Source organism: Leguminivora glycinivorella, chromosome 19, assembly GCF_023078275.1.
Source record: "Leguminivora glycinivorella isolate SPB_JAAS2020 chromosome 19, LegGlyc_1.1, whole genome shotgun sequence".
Classification (NCBI taxonomy): domain Eukaryota; kingdom Metazoa; phylum Arthropoda; class Insecta; order Lepidoptera; family Tortricidae; genus Leguminivora; species Leguminivora glycinivorella.
The window spans coordinates 6,615,896-6,637,260 of NC_062989.1; the positions used below are offsets into that span (position 1 = coordinate 6,615,896).

The window sequence follows — 21,365 nt, forward strand, 5'->3', positions numbered from 1 at the left end:
AACAGAAAAACTTGAAGAAACACAAACTTCGGATATAATAACATAGGTAGGTAATGCTGACTCTGACGGTATTATTCACCTAAATACCTAAATATAGCTTGGCACCACCTACATGACTGTAAATAGGTATCTTTAATATCTTTATAAGGTACAGCGGGACAAATCTCGACTGGGGGGCAAATGTAACCTGGTCCATTTTTTCCATGTTTTACATTGTTTGCATTATAGGCTACTTGCCTCCTAGTCAAATCACCTTCTTTTTAAGAACTCTCAAAACGAATTTGAACGACTTGTTAATATGGAATTAATATGAAATCGCATTGAGTGACGTCACGGTCAATTCAGTTACTTTATATATTTCTACCTGATTATTAAATAGAAATTGTATTTTTAAAAAACTTCTGTCAATGTTTTTCTTATAATTATCTGATGCTTTATTTCGTGCATGGTATAAAATATTTTATTTTAAGAGTGTCCACCGGTTATATATGGTAGGCGTGTTCAGTGGATACATGTAGAACTCAACACCATAGTGTAATAATGGAAAACATGGATTAGTTACTATTGCCCCCAGTCTAGATTTGCCCCGCTGTACCTTAAGTGTATGCTTTGTGTGATATATAAGAAGACAAAAGTTGACAAAACTATATGGAAATCGCTAGACGCCAATCGAAACGCAGTCTGGCTCTGTCGCGCCACTTGCAAATACCTTTGCCTTGTCGGGCATAGAAAACGGTGAAAACACAGAACTAGATTTGGATAGAAGAAACAAACAACAAACAAGAAAATGCAAGCTGCGATTAAAGACGAACAACTCAGTGGATTTTACTGAGTTCATTTGACACGCTAAGCGCATCTAACGCTTGCTTGATCTATGGTATATATGAGGTGAAAGTGTTTCCTGAGTTTTTGTTTCACAAAAGTAGTGTTTAACCTAAATTGTGGCTTATTGATCTTAGCAGAATATAAGATCGGCGCGCTTCTAATGGACGCGTTCAGGATACTAGTTAAGGCCGTGCTGCACGTTTGCGTCCGTGGCCCACAAATTTAATGGTCTCGCCGGAAGACCAGCGCTGACCATATGTTAGCAATATGCTGAGACGGGACTATTTCGTGGTAAACATTATTTATACTGTTTTTTTTTATAACCATTTGTTTGTATTTCTATGTCTGTTTATCATGAATAAATGCTTTGTATTGTATTGTATTGTATAAGATCAACTAGTTAATGATCCCAGTACATTTAAGATGTAATAAGATGTAAATGGCGGAAAGTGGAAAGATAGAAATCGTACCAGTGTTCCCAGAGGCACTGTCGTCCGAAGATGTGTTGAGGCTCCTCCCGAAGTTGAGGATAGGCCGCCGCACCGAGGGCGGCGTGGTCGTACCGGCTGACATCCTGTGGCGTTGAACCTGTGACAAAAGGCAATACATATTTTGGTCATTGACTTTTGAAAAGATATAGGCCAGAAAATGTCACAAGGAACTAGCGAACAACTTTCAGTCCAAATTAGGACGCTCACGGCTCAGCCACGACATTGGTCTTATAAGCGCGACAGCGGTGAGCGGCGGCCATACTTTGAAGCGAGACACAGCGATGGGACTTTTCATTCGCACGTATGGCTGCCGCTCACCGCTGTCGCGCTTAGACCAATGTCGTGGCTGGGCTGTTAGTTTCCGAAACAGAAATCTGCACCGAAAACAAATGAATACGAGTAGGTGGAATAAAAAATTGAGACACAACCAAAAAATAAGTACTTATAACATAGAAATAAATTACTCTTGTTTGTTTTATGTGTAACATTCGTTTCGTCTAGAGCAGAGACAAAGCTCGCATTCCAATCAAACTTAGAATAAATTTGTTTTGGATTATGACTACGAGAAGAATTCATAGGTGTCCTTATAAGCTCCGTACGACTTAGCACTTGGCATGAAAACTTACTCAAACCGCCTACGAAATATTACATAAAGACACAAAAAAAACCGGCCAAGAGCGTGTCGGGCCACGCTCAGTGTAGGGTTCCGTAGTTTTCCGTATTTTTCTCAAAAACTACTGAACCTATCAAGTTCAAAACAATTTTCCTAGAAAGTCTTTAGAAAGTTCTACTTTTGTGATTTTTTTCATATTTTTTAAACATCTGGTTCAAAAGTTAGAGGGAGGGGGGGGGGCACACTTTTTTTCCTTTAGGAGCGATTATTTCTGAAAATATTAATATTATCAAAAAACTATTTTAGTAAACCCTTGTTCATTTTCAAATACCTATCCAACAATATAGCACACGTTGGGGTTGGAATGAAAAAAAAAATCTGTCCCCACTTTACATGTAGGGGGGTACCCTAACAAAACATTTTTTTCCACTTTTTATTTTACCGCTTTGTTGGCGTGATTGATATACATATTGGTACCAAATTTCAGCTTTCTAGTGCTAATGGTTACTGAGATTATCCGCGGACGGACGGACAGACAGACATGGCGAAACTATAAGGGTTCCTAGTTGACTACGGAACCCTAAAAAAAGATGTAAGCCTCCACCTTACGCAGTAAAAGCGAAGGAAATAATAACTGAAAGAGCATGAAAACAAAGGTACCGGTCAAGGCGTCATTACCGCCCTTGGCCTGTAAGTGGCGGCAGGAAAGTGCTCTAAAAATGCACTTTCCCTTCACGTTAAGGCTAGTAAAGCGGCACGAGCGTAATAGGGTTATTTCATTACCTCCGCGCGACTTACGTGAGCATAAATGTGACGTAAAATATGGGGACATGAAAATACCTTGCTGTGTATGAATGTTCGCAAAAATTACACAAATGAGCTGGCTTTATTGCTGTTTAAGGTAATGTATCATGTTATGACAGTTAGAAATAGCCTAAAGATCTTTTTTTTATACCACGTCAGTGGCAAACAGGTATACGGCCCGCCTGATGGAAAGCGGTCACCGCAACCAGGCAGGCAAGTGGCCTGATCACCAGTGATCGGTTTTTTGGATTCGACATGGGGTGAACGACCTCAATCATTATGTTAGTATGGATATACCCCGGGAATCCGGGCTTAATGTTGTTAGAAAAGGCAAAAAAATATGTACAATGTCCACAATGCCAAATGGTTTTATTGCTCAACCAAAAATATAAAGCAACAACATTAACATTATAGACTTAAACCACCTAAAAATAGTACATAACGTAAATAGGCCTTACTAACATGCGATTTCATAACCACTATAAATCTCTCCAACAATTTAAAAATGTGAACTCTTTAGCTTTGATATTCTTACAATAAAATTTAGAAAAACCATTTAAATTAATGCTAGGCTAAAGGCTAATAATCGACAGTGGGCTTACATGGGAACCTCAGGTGTCCGATGTTAGTCGTAGAGTGACTAACACATTGAGAGCACTCTACCGTTTTAAATATTTTCTCCCGGTCAGCACAAAAACTCTCCTCGTCCAAGCTCTTGTTCTGCCAGTACTTGATTACGCTGATGTTTGTTATTCTAATCTCACCCAAGTTTCTTCGAATAAGTTAGAGCGGTTACTTAATAACTGTATTCGTTTGGTTTTTGGCCTTCGTAAGTACGACCACATCTCTTCTTTCCGTAGAATGCTCAATTGGCTTCCTATTCGAGAACGTAGGTCCCTTCGTACTTTATGTACTCTATACTCGATTCTCTTTGACCCGTCAGCCCCCAAATATCTCCGCTCGAAATTCAAATTTGATACACCACGCCCTGGCGCTGATCTTCGTTCCTCTCGTAGTTTAAGGCTTATTGTCCCTCAACATCGTACCGGTTTTATGTCCAACTCTTTTACTGTCCAGGCAATTAGACTTTGGAACTCTCTTCCTCTCCCAATTAGACAAGCACAGACCAAATTCGCATTCAAGCGCATGTTGCGCAAGTATTTCCTTGACAAAGTTTCTTCATCGTCATCTTAAGAGCGCTTTCAAAAAATCTGCTTGCTCGAATTTCGACGCCGGCGGCGCTGGCGTGCGCCTGTGTGCAGACGCACACTATAACCAGAAGCATAACGATTGTAGCCTGCGGTACAGACATAGCGTGCGATCCTCTTCGAACCAACCTTACGTGCGGCTAGAGCGAAAGGGATAGCATTCATGGTCGGTACCGCCACGCCGTCAGTAGCGTTGCGGACTAACCATTATTGATACTTGCGTAAAAACACCGCCATATAAATTACATATTTGCATACATGATTTCGTGCATAAATACTTGACCTTTTAGTTTAATTATTAAAGTTATCACAGTTTTTTCTATTAAAACGTGTGTAGCCTTGGAAGAAATAATTTAAAAAACCTTTTATAATATAATAAATTGTGTATATAATATTGTCTTCTGTCACCGCGATAGTTACTCATGAAATAAATTTATGGAATCAGATTATTTCGCGTATAATGAATATAATCCGTTTTCTTAGTTTTATTTCATTTTGCATATGATATATGTTTTCTAGGTTCTTTTCGGTGAAGGAAAACATCGTGAGGAAACCGGACTAATTCCAATAAGGTCTATTTTACCCTTTGGGTTGAAAGGTCTGATGGCAGTCGCTTTCGTAAAAACTAGTGCCTACGCCAAATCTTGGGATTAGTTGTCAAAGCGGACCGCAGGCTCCCATGAGCCGTGGCAAATGCCGGGATAACGCAAGGAAGATGATGATGTTTTCTAGGTACATATATATAATGGAACTAAGATCGGTTTTCTTTAATTTTAAGTAGTTTTTTTTATATTTAAAATGTGTTTTTAGGGTTTCCTAGTCAACTAGGAACCCTTATAGTTTCGCCATGTCTGTCTGTCTGTCCCTCCGTCCGTCCGTCCGTCCGCGGATAATCTCAGTGACCGTTAGAACTAGAGAGCTGAAATTTGGTACCAATATGTATATCAGTCACGCCGACAAAGTGCAAAAATAAAAAGTGGAAACAATGTTTTATTAGGGTACCCACCCCCCTACACGTAAAGTAGGGCTTGATTTTTTTTTTCATTTCAACCCTAACGTGTGATTTATTGCTGGATAGGTATTTAAAAATGAATTACTGAAGTCGTTTTTTGATAATATTAATATTTTCGGGAATAATCGCTCCTAAAGGAAAAAAAGTGTCCCCCTTCCCCCTCTAACTTTTTAACAATATATTTAAAAAATATTTAAAAATCACAAAAGTAGAACTTTATAAACTTTCTAGGAAAACTGTTTTGAACTTGATAGGTTCTGTAGTTTTTTAAAAATATGGAAAACTACGGAAGACCCGAGCGGCTATCTACCGGCTGAGAGCGTGTCGGGCCACGCTCAGTGCAGGCACTGAGCGTGGCCCGACACGCTCTCGGCCGGTTTTTAAATATTATGTTGTTTTAATTGCATGGAGCACAGGAAGGTCCACATATATGTATTAGTTTTTTGTAAGGAAATACAACTCTACGCTACGCCTACTTGCTTTAGTTGACTGTTGACACACTGAGACAGTGGATGCGCCAGAGTATAAAAGAGTGATTACCATCTCTTGTCAAAGATCTTGTTGAGACGAATCAAACGAACCCAAATAAGAAGTGGTTTCAAGACCTGGTCGTGGAATACTCTTGACTACCTTCCAGCTTCATCATCAGATCCTGGGTACCATCTCTTGTCAAAGATCTTGTTGAGACGAATCAAACAAGCCCAAACACAGAAGAGTTTCAAGACTTGGTTGTTGAATACTCTTGACTACCTTCCGGCTTCACCATCAGATCCTGGGTATCATCTCTTGTCAAAGATCTTGTTGAGACGAACCAAACGAGCCCAAACACGGAGTGGTTTTAAGACCTGGTTGATGAATTCTCTTGACTACCTGCCAGCTTCATCATCAGATCCTGGGTACCATCTCTTGTCAAAGATCTTGTTGAGACGAACCAAACGAGCCCAAACACGGAATGGTTTCAAGACCTGGTTGATGAATTCTGTTGACTACCTTCCGGCTTCATCATCAGATCCTGGGTACCATCACCTCTTGTCAAAGATCTTGTTGAGGCAAATCAAACGAGCCCAAACACGAAATGGTTTCAAGACCTGGTTGATGAGAACTCATGACTACCTTCCGGCTTCATCATCAGATCCTGGGTACCATCACCTCTTGTCAAAGATCTTGTTGAGGCAAATCAAACGAGCACAAACACGAAATGGTTTCAAGACCTGGTTGATGAGAGCTCATGACTACCATCTGACTTCATCATCAGATCCTGAGTACCATCTATTGTCAAAGATTTTGTTGAGACGAGTCAGTAACCTAAAATGATATTCAATAATAAATAATACTTACTAAAAATATTAGTCAAGTTAATTAGTTAGTTACCAAAGTCGTCAACCCAAGGATCAAAGTTTTCGGTCGCAGTATACATGCAACAGTACAGCCAAACACGCACACAAGTGCGGTTTTGGACACGGCGGTGCCGCACACAATGACAAAATAACTTCGCGATCGTCGAGCCGCGTGCGGAGCGGACTAACATACGTCCTGCCTCTACAAGCTCTGCCGCGGTACTGACATCGCAAGCGCGCGTAACCGGTAATAAGGAGGCATTTTTAAAAAATCGTCAAAAATATTAAATTGCAATTAATAGAAAACTTTTGCATAAAATCTGTTTAAGTAAGCGTTGCAGATTATTTTTATATTAAAACTACTTCAAAAACACGTAAGTTTTCGAAGAAATTGACACTTAATCTGAGGTGATTTCTGAAACAAATTGGATTCATCATATCCTCATTTACTCTATTCTAAAGCCTTATAACAAAGAAGTAGTCTCAAAAGATTGTAGTACAGGATATACATAATACAAATTTACCACTTGAAGCATTCAAAACTATCCAAATTTTACAAATTAGACGGACTAAGTCAGCACTTTTCGCGGGTTTTCCTAAACATGCACCAGAAAAAAATCATAATTAATTAAGTGAGTTAGTTTTTAAAAATCCAGTCTCACAACATGTAAGTTAAGAAGATGTCCTAATCGAATCCTGAACTTAATAAGTCTTTTAGATGACGGAAAGTGTAGCATTTTGCCGACTAAAACTATCAATTTTACATTATTACGACGTTTTCGTTGAATGCCCTCTTAATGATTCACACTAGGTATATTAATGTAAATATATATGTATGTTTATTTTTATTACGTATATATGTAAGTTTATCTTGAATATGTATAGTTTAATATTCATCTATCCATAGTTTAGGTTACAGTTTCCTTTTCCTTCTTTTTATTAAGACACTGCACCTACTTAATCTTTCTGGTTTAGCCCATTGGTTGACTGGTAGAGAATGCCTTGAGGCATTAAGTCCGCCATTTGTACCTTATTTTGTTGTGCAATAAAGATTAAATAAATAATAATAAATAAATAAATTTTATGTTCGGTTTGTATAAATATCATGATAGATGTAAGGTAATACTTTGTGCAGGTTCTAATATATTTTGCTTAATAGAGTGTAGAGATTAGGAAAAGAATAGAAGTTTTTGTCTCAACTGGTTGCCATGTAAGAGTAAAAAGTTCCGTAGAGATAATTTCGTCGTATCAATATTAACTTTTCTACTTGATATCCCGCGAGGGTGAATCCAAAAAACCGATCACTGCTGATCACTGATGTTTTATTATTTATCGCGCGACCAACCTATCGGTGCTGGACGACCAGTGGACGCCTCGCCTGCAACTCAAGTGGTGTCACATGCACGTTGCCGACCGATTAGAAACTTGTACACTCCTTTTTTGAACAACCCCATACTGTAGTTCATCGGGAATACCTCGGCAGGGAACTCATTCAACAGCCGGAGCGATCGCGCGAGGAATTTCCTCTGAAACCGCACGATGCGCGACCATTATGTTATTGCAATGTGTGTGGATGAGCGCCCTGTCGATGGCGAGCGGTGCGATGGAAAAGAAAAAGTAAGTTAGGGTTATCATTATCATTTTGATTAATTGTATTTTTGATCTACAACGATAGAGCTCATTACGCACTGTGTGGTCCAAGAGCTGGCAGGATTTTGGAGTAGGTCTTTGAGGCAACCTGGAAAGGTGCTCAGATGCTTCTCTGATCATAGCCAACATCAGGTCTGCAAGTCTGGCAGCTGGGGAGCGGGGCTTTATCGAGCTATGAATTTTTAAAGATTTAATTTTTTGAGGCCCAAAAAAGGTGTTTGAGGCAACCTGGAATTATTAAAAAGTGAAAATAGAGTTCCTCAGAAGTCGCATAGTATTTATGCCAGATCATTTGGCCGGGTCCTTCACCGTGCCAGAACGGTACAAAGTGGTAAAAAAAAAAATTCCAAAAAAGGTTCTTGAGGCAGTCTGTCATTTTTACCAGTGAAAGATGAGGGTCTAAATAGCCATGAAAAAATAATGCCATGACATGAGGTGGGGTCCGTACCCTGCCATTCGATCTTGAAAGTCATTTTTTTAGTTTTTCATAAATAACTCGTAAACGGTGGCCCACAGCAAAAAAATATGTTAAACAGAAAATATCTACATAAAATTTCCTACAAGAAAGGTTATGTACGTTTTTTCGATAGGATCAATATATAAATGGATAATTTAGTAAGAAAGTTTTTTTTAATCGATTACATGCTCCGTTTTTCGTCAATACCTCGTAAACGGTGGCCCACAGCAAAAAAATATGTTAAACAGAAAATATCTACATAAAATTTCCTATAAGAAAGGTTATATAACTTTTTTCGCTAGGATCAATTTTTTAGTTGGAAAGTATTTTTAAATAGATATTTGGGCCGTTTTTTGTTGATAACTCAAAAACGGTGGCTCACAGCCAAAAATAATGTTAGACAGAATTAATCTACATAATATTTCCTACAAGAAAGGTTCTATACGTTTTTTCGCTAGAATCAATATTTTAGTTGGAAAGTATTTTTAAATACATTTCATGGGCAGTTTTTTGTTAATAACTCGAATTCGGTGGCTCACAGCCAAAAATAATGTTAAACAGAATTAATCTACATAATATTTCCCACAAGAAAGGTTCTATAACATTTTTCGCTAGAATCAATATTTTAGTTGGAAAGTATTTTTAAATAGATTACATGGGCCGTTTTTTGTTAATAACTCGAAATCGGTGGCTCACAGCCAAAACTAATGTTACACAAAATTAATCTACATAATATTTCCTACAAGAAGGGTTCTATAACATTTTTCGCTAGAATCAATATTTTAGTTGGAAATTATTTTTAAATAGATTTCATGGGCCGTTTTTTGTTAATAACTCGAAATCGGTGGCTCACAGCCAAAACTAATGTTACACAGAATTAATCTTCATAATATTTCCTACAAGAAAGGTTCTATAATATTTTTCGCTAGGATCAATATTTTAGTTGGGAAGTATTTTTAAATAGATTTCATGGGCCGTTTTTTGTAAATACCTCGTAAACGGTGGCCTACAGCTAAATAAAATGTTCACGAGAAAAAATCTACATAAGATTTCCTACAAGAAAGGTTCTATACGTTTTTTCGCTAGAATCAATATTTTAGTTGGAAAGTATTTTTAAATCGGCCGCTTTTTGTTGATAACTCAAAAACGGTGGCTCACAGCAAAAATAATGGTATACAGAATTAATCGTCATAATATTTCCTACAAGAAAGGTTCTATAAGATTTTTCGCTAGGATCAATATTTTAGTTGGAAAATATTTTTAAATAGATTTCATGGGCCGTTTTTTGTAAATACCTCGTAAACGGTGGCCCACAGCTAAATAAAATGTTCACGAGAATAAAATCTACATAAAATTTCCTATAAGAAAGGTTCTATACGTTTTTTCGCTAGGATCAATATTTTAGTTGGAAAGTATTTTGAAATAGATTACATGGGCCGCTTTTTGTTAATAACATCAAAAACGGTGCCCCATTACCAGAAATAATATTAAACAGAAATAATCTATATAATATTTGCTACAAGAAACGTTATGTATGATTTTTCGTTAGGATCAATATTTTAGTAGGACAGTATTTTAAATAGATTACACGAGCCGTTTTTTGCAAATAACTCGAAAACGGTGGTCCACAGCTAAATCAATCTTCAACGGGAATAACAAACATAAAATTTGCTACAATAAAAGTTTTGTACGTTTTTTTGCTAGGATCTATTGATCCTAAAATTGATAATGATAACGTTAAAAAATATTATTATATTTAAATAGATTTATTTATTTATTTACACAAAGAAAATTACACAGTATGACAGTATACAAAACTAAAGCACCGTGAATTTTAAATAAACATTACAACAAGTAACACAAAATTAAATATTAAATAAACAGCAAAATCAAAACATTACATACCATAACATAACTAATAAATAACAGATGAAGGCCTAGCATCCAATCTCACACAAAACCTCATGCATTCGTCACGTATAAACGCCCATCTGCTCGCAAGAATATCAACATTAGGTGCCACGTCTAAAAACTCATTCACTATTTGCAGTGCACGAACTAGCGGTTACTTGCGGCAAAACACGGTTCGAGCGGCCGGCACCGCCAGTAGGGGTTATATGCTTTTCGTGAATGTAGGCATCACGGAAAGCATATTTCGTCACAGAGGGAACAAATAGACGGACCAGCTGGGATACTAAAACCGGGCAATCTGACTCCCCCTTCAAAATACCACATGCAACAGACATCAGCACGACATTACGCCTAACTTCTAATGAGAAGAAACCCAACGTCCCCAAAAGGAATTTTGTTGGGTACAAGAATCGGTAATACCCGTACATTTTTTTTATAAAAGAAACGCAAAAATGTTTTTTTGGACCTTTTCGAGCAGCAGGATGTAGGGCGCTTCATGGGGATTCCAAACGGCTGAGGCTGTCTCAAGCTTACTTCTCATGAGGGCAGTATAAAGAAGCTTTATGTCCCTGGGATTGTCAAATTCTTTGGCGTTGCGGACAACAAACCCAAGCCTGCGGTAACAGTCTGCAGCAAGCATTGTCATGTGCTCATGAAAGTTAAGGTGGGAATCTAAAACAACCCCAAGTCCCGTATCAATGTGACACGGGCGATGGGTTTCTACCCCAGGAGATACTGCCTACACAGGGGACTACGCGCTTTACAAAAAGTAATAACCGCACAGTTGTCAACATTGAACTGAAGTTTCAGAAGTTTGTTTACAAGACTCAATTCATAAACCCGATCAATATCACTTTGTAAAGATTGTAAGTCAGAATCTTCCTGGACCCTGTAAATTAGTTTCAGGTCGTCAGCATAGAGTAGGCATTGCGCATGCTTAGGCACCAAGGCCAGATCATTGACCATAACGCCAAAGAGCAGAGGACCCAGAATAGAGCCCTGACTGACCCCGGAACGGGTAGGGTAGGCACTCGACACAAAGCATCCGTGCTGCACATATTGCCGTCTATCACGTAGATAGCTAGCAAAAAGGCAAAACCAATGCTGCATAATTTGCTTAAGAGTACGTCGTTATCTACGCGATCAAAGGCTTTTTTTAAATCAAAGTACAGCACGTCCGCCTGCATCCCTCTATCTAAGTAGCGCGAAACGGAATCAACCAAGGTTAACACGTTCCCTGTGCATGTATCATATGTGTAGCATTTTAGGGTATACATGATACGTGTATGCATCATGGGTGATGCACGACCCCTCGTGAACTTAAGGCATCGCCAAAACTTGCACGTGTGAGCTAGATGTTTTTTATTTGCGTGCACATATTGGGTACGAAAAGTTTGACAGAAAACACGTGCGTCCGGAGGACATTTTCATAATGTTGCCAGGTGACGGCTGTTTACAAAAAAATGTTTTATTTTTATTTTAAATAACTAAACAATATTAATTATTTGCATTAATTTCACGTTATATTGAAACAAAAGACTAATTGAATAAATTTGTAAACTGTGATGCAAGGATTCAACTAGATAAAGCTCCATGTTGCCGGTTGTCAGACGTCAAATTTGGTACTGGCAGTACACATTCTGCATTTTGAACTAGAGGCGGCAAACCTGGTTCAGGCTATGTCTTAGTAAGTTTTTGCAAAGCCACATAATCTCCAATTGTTTGATTTTGGAATCTTCAAGATAAAGTAAATTGATAAAGTATTTTATGTCATCAATAGTCCAAGGACGATACAGGCCCTATCAGCAGAAATGTTAGGACCATCAATTTGCTCCAATTCGTCCATGATCTTTTCTATCACTCCCTCTAAAATTATCTATATTTATTCATAAGTATATATATGGCAAAAATTAACTAATCACATTTAGTTTTGAAGAGTATTTCATGATTAACATCCGTCTTACCAAACACTTCTGACAATTGACTAGGCATATTCATATACCAATCAAACTTTTGTGAAACTTTCTTCTTTCAAAAAAATGGCATAAACAAACGTAGGCCACATATATAAAAACAAAAAGAACGTCAAATTACTTAAAAATATGTATATAAATATAGGAGTGATGCACTCAGCAATGAGATAATACGTGCATGCATCACATTGTGGGCACTAGTTTAGAAGCCTATACGTGTGTGCATCACATGTGGGTCACTCGGAAAAATGGGAAAATAGGGAAAATGGTCGTCATAAAAGATGTATTTGTACATAAATATTACAATATAATACAGTTCCGAGTTAATTTACAAAAAAATAAAAATGCACGTGAGGAGTCAATTTCTGGTTGTCGGTTACACAGGGAACGTGTTAAGAGGCCTTATTCCTAAAGAAGAGCGTTTTTTGCAAAATGTAACATTTTTCATTCAAAACTATAAAGAAACTATACTTAAGTGATTATTAAAAAACTGATAATGTTCCTAAAAGAACATATCTTAAGCTAGTTAATCATAATATAATATTTTAAAATATGTCTTTTTATACTTAAAACAAATCAGTTTTTTCGGTAGACGTTTTCAAATTTCGTAGTGGGATCACTCGTTTAGAATCGTGATTGTGCTGTTAAATATGTTATTTGGGGTAATAAATGATCACAATCCTATTTGTTATATCCAGCACGGGAAGCATGGTCGCGCGATAGACGATAAAATATCAGGCCGTCCGGATATCGCACTTACAAATAGTGCGATAGGGACGGCCTGCTATTTTATCGTCTATCGCGCGACCATGCTCCCCGTGCTGTACGAGGTAATCATAGTTTGACATTTTAAGATTTATTTGAAATGGTGGATTTAATAAATAACCTTCCGTATCTTCCCCATTTTTTCGATAAAAAGAGGTTTACATTATGTATTTTTCCTGGGATTCCTGCATTTATTGTAACTCTTAAATAATATTATCCTAAACTAGAACTTCTTGTTGACATATAAGAAAAAAATATACATATAGGACATACCTTTCTGTCGACAGACATTTTTTTAAAGCACCTAAAATTCGAATAAAATACACTGTGTTGATACGGGCCCGCTCAGTCTGCACCGAGCGCTCGTAGGTCGTAGACAACGGACTTGCGTTCGATCGTCCGGCGCTCCTTGCTTTCGTAAGTAGCTAGATAGTTCCGAGAAATGCTGTATACTGCGACTTAACAAATCTTGATCCCGTGGGTGGCAAACAGGCATACGGTCTTATATATAGCTGCAACCCCACTGATTTCTAACCTCTCCCTATATCTGGAGAACGGCTAAACCGATTTCGACGGTCGAAGTGTCTTTGTATAGAAGGAGCGGGGAGACGTGTGGGAAAAATATGGAATCTGGTCTGCGACTCTTGGGTCAAAAAATGTTGGACGGCCTGGCTAAACGGGGGAGATATTGGGGGGTGCTCGACCAAATGTCATAGAGGACCCTGGGCAGTTTTTGAGGCCGCCATTTTTTTTTTCAAAATGGCCGACTTGTTTTTTGTCGATTTTTCAAGTTTATCCTAGAGTGCTCAAATTTTGGTCATAGAATCTCTCTAGGGTCTAGATTAGAATGATATAAAAAAAATTTGAAAAATGCTACAAATGGGAAAAAAAATTCCACTTTTTTTGTATGGCAACTTTTAAACCGTAAGAGATAGCCGGGGGGTGCTCGATCAAATGTCATACAGGAGCCCGAGTAGAAAAAAGTTGCATCAAAAAAATTCAAAATAGCCGACTTTTTTTTTCAAGTTGGTCCGAGCGCGCTGAAATTTTGCATGCGGAGAGGTATGGGCCCCTAGAATACAAATGTCAAAAAAATTTTTTCGAAAATCCAAGATGGCCGCCGTTATGGCAAAATAATTTTTTCAAGTATTTTCGCGAGCCCGAAGGGCGAGAAAGGTGGGAGGCCGAAGGCCGACCCCGCGGAGGGCCGCAGGAACGGGGCTCACCTTTAGGCTCCCACCCGGGCCAAATCAAACTAATTTCACTGCGGGCATAAAGTGCTCCCATACAATTTCCTTACAAAAGTGTCTTAAACAAGCGTAACCGGCGGGCCGAAGGCCCAACGGTAGAGCTTCGGAGCCGAGCGAAGGCCGAAGGCCGAGCTCCGCGTAGGGCCCAAGGCCCGGAGCGTCCCTGATGGACTCGCCGGCGGTCCGGGAAGTTGGAAAAATACTTTCCAACTAAAATATTGATCCTAGCGAAAAATATTAAAGAACCTTTCTTGTAGGAAATATTATGAAGATTAATTCTGTGAAACATTAGTTTTGGCTGTGAGCCACCGATTTCGAGTTATTAACAAAAAACGGCCCATGAAATCTATTCAAAAATACTTTCCAACTAAAATATTGATTCTAGCGAAAAATGTTATAGAACCTTTCATGTAGGAAATATTATTTAGATTAATTCTGTATAACATTATTTTTGGCTGTGAGCCACCGATTTCGAGTTATTAACAAAAAACTGCCCATGAAATCTATTTAAAAATACTTTCCAACTAAAATATTGATCCTAGCGAAAAATCTTATAGAACCTTTCTTGTAGAAAATATTATGTAGATTAATTCTGTCTAACATTATTTTTGGCTGTGAGCCACCGTTTTTGAGTTATCAACAAAAAACGGCTCAAATATCTATTTAAAAATACTTTACAACTAAAAAATTGATCCTAGCGAAAAAAGTTATATAACCTTTCTTATAGGAAATTGTATGTAGATATTTTCTGTTTAACATATTTTTTTGCTGTGGGCCACCGTTTACGAGGTATTGACGAAAAACGGAGCATGTAATCGATTAAAAAAAACTTTCTTACTAAATTATCCATGTATATATTGATCCTATCGAAAAAACGTACATAACCTTTCTTGTAGGAAATTTTATGTAGATATTTTCTGTTTAACATATTTATTTGCTGTGGGCCACCGTTTGCGAGTTATTTACGAAAAACTAAAAAAATGACTTTCAAGATCGAATGGCAGGGTACGGACCCCACCTCATGTCATGGCATTATTTTTCCATGGCTATTTAGTCCCTCATCTTTCACTGGTAAAAATGACAGACTGCCTCAAGAACCTTTTTTGGAATTTTTTTTTTTACCACTTTGTACCGTTCTGGCACGGTGAAGGACCCGGCCAAATGATCTGGCATAAATACTATGCGACTTCTGAGGAACTCTATTTTCACTTTTTAATAATTCCAGGTTGCCTCAAACACCTTTTTTGGGCCTCAAAAAATTAAATCTTTAAAAATTCATAGCTCGATAAAGCCCCGCTCCCCAGCTGCCAGACTTGCAGACCTGATGTTGGCTATGATCAGAGAAGCATCTGAGCACCTTTCCAGGTTGCCTCAAGGACCTACTCCAAAATCCTGCCAGCTCTCCGTCTAGTGGTTCTTGGATACCATACTCGTAGTAGGTATAATAAAAAAAATACCTGACTATTACATTAATAAATTAAAAACCGGCCAAGTGCGAGTTGGACTCGCCCACCGAGGGTTCCGTACAAACTTTCAATGGTTAAAATAATCATACTACTTATACTCATATTCATTTATTCATATATTTGTAACGCCATTTTACACGTCAAGATTTGATTTAAAAAAATAATATTTATACAGCAATAATACTTAGAGAATAAATAGACAGAAGATTGAAATTACAAAAAGTTAGGCAATATTCACATAAAAAATGAACAAAAATATTTTTATAATTAGGTAATAAAAAAATTGTCATTAGTGTAGAACGGGTGCTCGACCAGCCAATTTTTTAAGCGATAGGTACTTAAACTTCGACACACTAGGCGCTTCAACCACATATTGCGGCAATTTATTATAGACGGCAGGGTCCATCACATGTGTTAATTTGACCGTAAATTGGATTTCGCCAATTTACGGTCGATACCTACTAACTTTCCGGCATTTCGAATGTTGTACTTGGAACAAATGTTGTTAGTTTTGTCACAGAATATATTATGTAGAATAGTACAAGTACGGAAGGCTCCTTTGATGTTCACAAAATGACGCCATTCTAAATTCTTACCTACATTAACAAACGGACCGCACGCGAGCAGCCAACATTGAATTTTTCCCCTCACTAGCTCGGAAACACGTGTTTTGTCCTTTAATACCAGCGGGTAAAAACGCATTTTACCCACTAGTGAGTGGGTAAAGTAATTTGACCTTGAATAAATTCAAATGAACTGCTTTAAAATTGATAAAAGTAGGTGAATCTAGTAATAAAGATCATTTACCACCTGTGGAACTACTGGAAGCAGTGATAAACGCATTTCTTGCGTTGTAGTTTCCTCGCTACAGTGAGGGGAAAAGTTTTGTGTTACACTCGGGTGCAAATGTATTTTACTTCTCGTGTGTTAAAAAACTCGCAAGTTCAGGATTCTATAAATAACTCGCAAGTTCATGATTCTTCAAATAACTATTATACAAATAACTATTATTGCGCCGCGCGAAGGTCGTCGCCAATGAATGGGCCGCGAACTCGCGGCCGCTGACATGTACTTGTAGCGCGGCGATAGAATCGCGGAGTGAGCCGCCCCTGGTTTTGTATGCTGCCAAGTTCTCTCTTACATAAATGGCTACCTGCATGATAACTATTGCAGGCAGTGTAATGAGTGTAAAGCTAGGAACATACTACGCGGACGTCCGTCGTAAATCGACCGCGACCGCGACCGAACAGTGTGCACGGAACAAAACATCCAGCGAGCCAGATTTCGAACGGACGTCTATGCGCTCAAGGCCACGTCCACGTCCGTCGACCGATAGTTTGCACGGTTAAGTGTATATTCATTGTCCAGATCCCCGTCCGCGGTCGATTTACGACGGACGTCCGCGTAGTGTGTTCCTAGCTTAAGGATTCTTATTTTTTAAAGAGTTCTTTGGCCGGAGTGTCTACTGTCTACAGGTACTCAGAGCAACGATCCTGACAGCTCGTTTCTGAAAGCGAAAGACCCTCTCCCATTCAGGACAACATCCCCAGACCAGACCTCCGCAACGTACTGTATTAATGAATGGACAGTGGCGAAATAGCATGTCCGGGCTACTTCTGGAGCCACAGACTTTGCAACTCGACCTAAGGCAAAGCACGCACTGCCCCGACTACCACACGGTTTATCTACTTGCTGGTCCCATTTTAAGCCCTGATCAATCTTTAAACCTAGGAAAGTAGTCGTGGATGCCTGTTCAAGTATTTTCCCATTAATTATGAACTATCAACGGCGTGGTCATGCGGCCCGAAAGATTAAAATGCACAAAGTGTAATTAAAATGTTGGCAGCCTGTATCGCACTGGAGGACCTACGGAAGTAATTAGGACAATAGATCCTTCCTCCTTCCTCCTTCCTTCCTTCCTCCTCCTTCCTTCCTCCTCCTTCCTTCGGTCCTTTGAATCGTCGGCACCCAGGCCCCTTCTAAGTACAGGTTTGTACAAGTTTCTAATGAGTCGACTCGGCAACGCACATGTGCCACTCCTTGAGTGGCAGGCGTCCATATGTAACAGTGACCGCTTTCCATCAGGCGGACCGTATGCATGTTTGCCACCTACGTGGTACAAAAAAAAATCTCGACGAATTCACCTTAAACATTAAAAACTAAATCAAAATCGATTGATTCGTTCGGGAGCTATGATGCCAGACAGACATGTCAAGCGTCAAACCTATTATTATTATAACACTCCGTCGTTTTTGCGTTGGTGGTTAAAAACAAGAAACCTCCTTCAAAACTATAATAAAACACAACTTTCTATGAAAATCGGTAAAGTGCGAGTCGGATTTCGACATTTCCATACAAAAAGGTCATGAGCGCCTGACGACATGTGATAGCAACGTACACTAGATTTGTACTTTAAAGATTTTGCGTATATTTTGGAAACTATAAGAGATAGAGCAAATAGACTTCAGATTTTGGTTGTCGGTGGCACAATTTTTTTGTTTTCGTATATACGAGTATACACCATTTTTTGGACCTATTAGGGCAATATTATGGTCAGTGCAGTTCTAAACAGTCTTAAGCGCCTCTTTTTAGTAGGAACTTAAGTCATTTTGGCAAATGATTAAAATTTTTAACAATTTCTAAACAGAAATGAATTTCTTTCTACCTGTCCATGGCGCTCACAAAACTTCAAAACATTTAGTAAGTACTTGCAGCGGCAGTGAGTGAAAATCTCAATTTGAGTTTTTTTCTCTTAAGTCCGACTTACGCTTGACTGTAGATTTCTAATAGGTTTTCCTGTAATCTACAGGTAGAGGGCTATCTCGTGTATTTTTTTGAAAATTTTACGCTAAGTAGTTTCGGAGATAAGGGGGGAATGGTGATTTTTCTTAAATAACTTCTAAATTACCAAAATAAAAACTATAAAAAAAATATATTTGAAATGCTTATAAAATGCTCTTTCATTTGATATGTATCACAATATAGTTCTAATAACTTTGATTTTTAATTTTCAATTTTACCCCCAAAAGTGCCCCTTATGATTAAATTTCGTTTAATTTCATTTGATTATATTGCATGTCCGTCTTTGGGCCACAGGTTTACATACGTGTGCCAAATTTCAAGTAAATCGGTCCAGTAGTTTCGGAGAAATCGGCTGTGACAGAGGGACAGACAGACACGCGAGTGATCCTATAAGGGTTCCGTTTTTCCTTTTTGAGGTACGGAACCCTAAAAATTAGGTACATTAAATTAAACTAGGTAGGTACGTATACCATAAAAAAACCGGCCAAGAGCGTGTCGGGCCACGCTCAGTGTAGGGTTCCGTAGTTTTTTGTATTTTTCTCAAAAACTACTGAACCTATCAAGTTCAAAATAATTTTCCTAGAAAGTCTTTACAAAGTTCTACTTTGGTGATTTTTTTCATATTTTTTAAACATATGGTTCAAAAGTTAGAGGGGGGGGACGCACTTTTTTCCCTTTAGGAGCGATTATTTCCGACACTATTAATATTATCAAAAAACGATCTTAGTAAACCCTTATTCATTTTTAAATACCTATACAACAATATATCACACGTTGGGGTTGGAATGAAAAAATATATCAGCCCCCACTTTGCATGTAGGGGGGGTACCCTAATAAAACATTTTTTTCAATTTTTTATTTTTGCACTTTGTTGGCGTGGTTGATATACATATTGGTACCAAATTTCAGCTTTCTAGTACTTACGGTTACTGCGATTATCCGCGGACGGACGGACGGACGGACGGACGGACGGACGGACGGACGGACGGACGGACGGACGGACAGACAGACATGGCGAAACTATAAGGGTTCCTAGTTGACTACGGAACCCTAAAAAAAGAATTAGTTAGGTAAGTTTTAATTGTAATTATCTAAATATATAAAAAAGAAACTGACTGACTGATATATCAACGCACAGCTGAAACCGCTGGTCCTAGAGATTCCAAATTTGGCAGGAAGATTCATTATAAGGTGTAGGAGCACTAAGAAAGGATTTTTCAAAATTCACCTCCTAAGGGGGTGAAATAGGGGTTCAAAGTTTGTATGGGAAAATAAGATTAGATTAGTACGCGGGCGAAGCCGCGGGAAAGAACTAGTTACTAATAAATTCGCAAAGCTCTAAGATAACTTACTATCTTAAATACTACGAATGTGTTGACTTTAAATCTTACCTACTTACTTATTTTTCTATGCTACTATACAGAGTGGGGCCTGTAACCAAGGTAAAGAATTGAATTGTAGGCTATTCTCCTTATACTGATCAACATTTGTTCAGTGACTTTTAAAAATTATGAAGTCTTTAAATTTTTAATTTTCCATACAAAATAAATATTAGCTTCAATGTACGCCATTATTGTTGTCATTGACGTTGTCTGTCACACTTTAGACTTAACAGAATTCGCAATACATTACCTCTTAGAAAAAACTTTCAAGGGTAATAAAAATCAAAATACAAGTTATTTTTGAAAGTCGCCGAACAAATGTTGATCAGTATAAGGAGAATAGCCTACAGTTCAATTCTTCAACTTGGTTACAGGCCCCACTCTGTATATTACCTATATTAACACTAAGTAAAAAGCTGCATTAGTAGTAGAGTTATCTAGTAAAGCCCAGCGTGACATTCGTAATATAATTACAGAACCAGCACGTAATAGAGTAATTTCATTGCCGGCCGCTAAAATGCGAACAATGTTACAAAACATCGCGATAATGCTGGGCACGAAACGTGTCTACCATGACTTTATAACATTTAAGAATGCTTTATAAGTAAACATTACATAACATCCATGACTCAGAAACAAATATTTGTGCTCATCACACAAATATCTAAATGCCCTTACCGGGATTCGAACCCAGTAGCCGTAGCCGAATGGCATTTCTGCGACGCGAAACGAAAACGAAACGCCGTGAAAGGTAGTCTGGGTACATAGCCGAATGGCACAAACGCTCACGAAACGAAACGCTCGTAGATATCTATCTCTAACGCTCTTGCGTATTGGCGCGACAGAGCCAGACTACCTTTCGCGGCGTTTCGTTTTCGTTTTGCGTCACAGAAATGCCATTCGGCTATTACGGCACGTGGCTCTGTCGCGCCAATACGCAAGAGCGATAGAGATAGATATCTACGAGCGTTTCGTTTCGTGAGCGATTCGTGAGCGTTTGTGCCATTCGGCTACATATCCAGGACCGCGGCTTAGCAGGCAAGGTCACAACCGACTAAGTCAGACCAACGGGCCGATTTTTGAGTCTCACGCGTTCGAATTCAGAAAATTGACACTGAAAATAAAAGGCAAGTCACCGTTTTCAACCGGTATTTTAGTGACAGTGAGACTCAAAAATCGGCCCCCAGTAGTCAATTATTTACTGAATCATACAATTTTTTTTTAAATTATAAATGGGCTTACTCTTGGCCACAGACTAGCCAAAGGCAAAGACGTGGCCTACAATGGAGTGAGCTCGCCCAGAAGATGCCTGTTCACTCTTGATTGAAGGTCAGAATCTCGATCTCGATAGTCGTTACTCTCCTAACTCGTAACTCTAGCACGCACGCTCATAATACCAACTCCGACATCTAACCACAT

General features: G+C 38.5%; 1 protein-coding gene across 1 annotated transcript in view; it reads right to left on the reverse strand.

Annotated features, from left to right (window-relative positions):
* The window catches only part of LOC125236750 (small G protein signaling modulator 2-like), a 195,097-nt gene that overhangs the window by 25,358 nt on the left and 148,374 nt on the right, over positions 1–21,365 (reverse strand). The window contains exon 5 of the mRNA XM_048143675.1: positions 1,296–1,413. Within this exon, the coding sequence (XP_047999632.1) occupies positions 1,296–1,413 (118 nt within the window). The remainder of the gene's footprint in view (positions 1–1,295; positions 1,414–21,365) is intronic.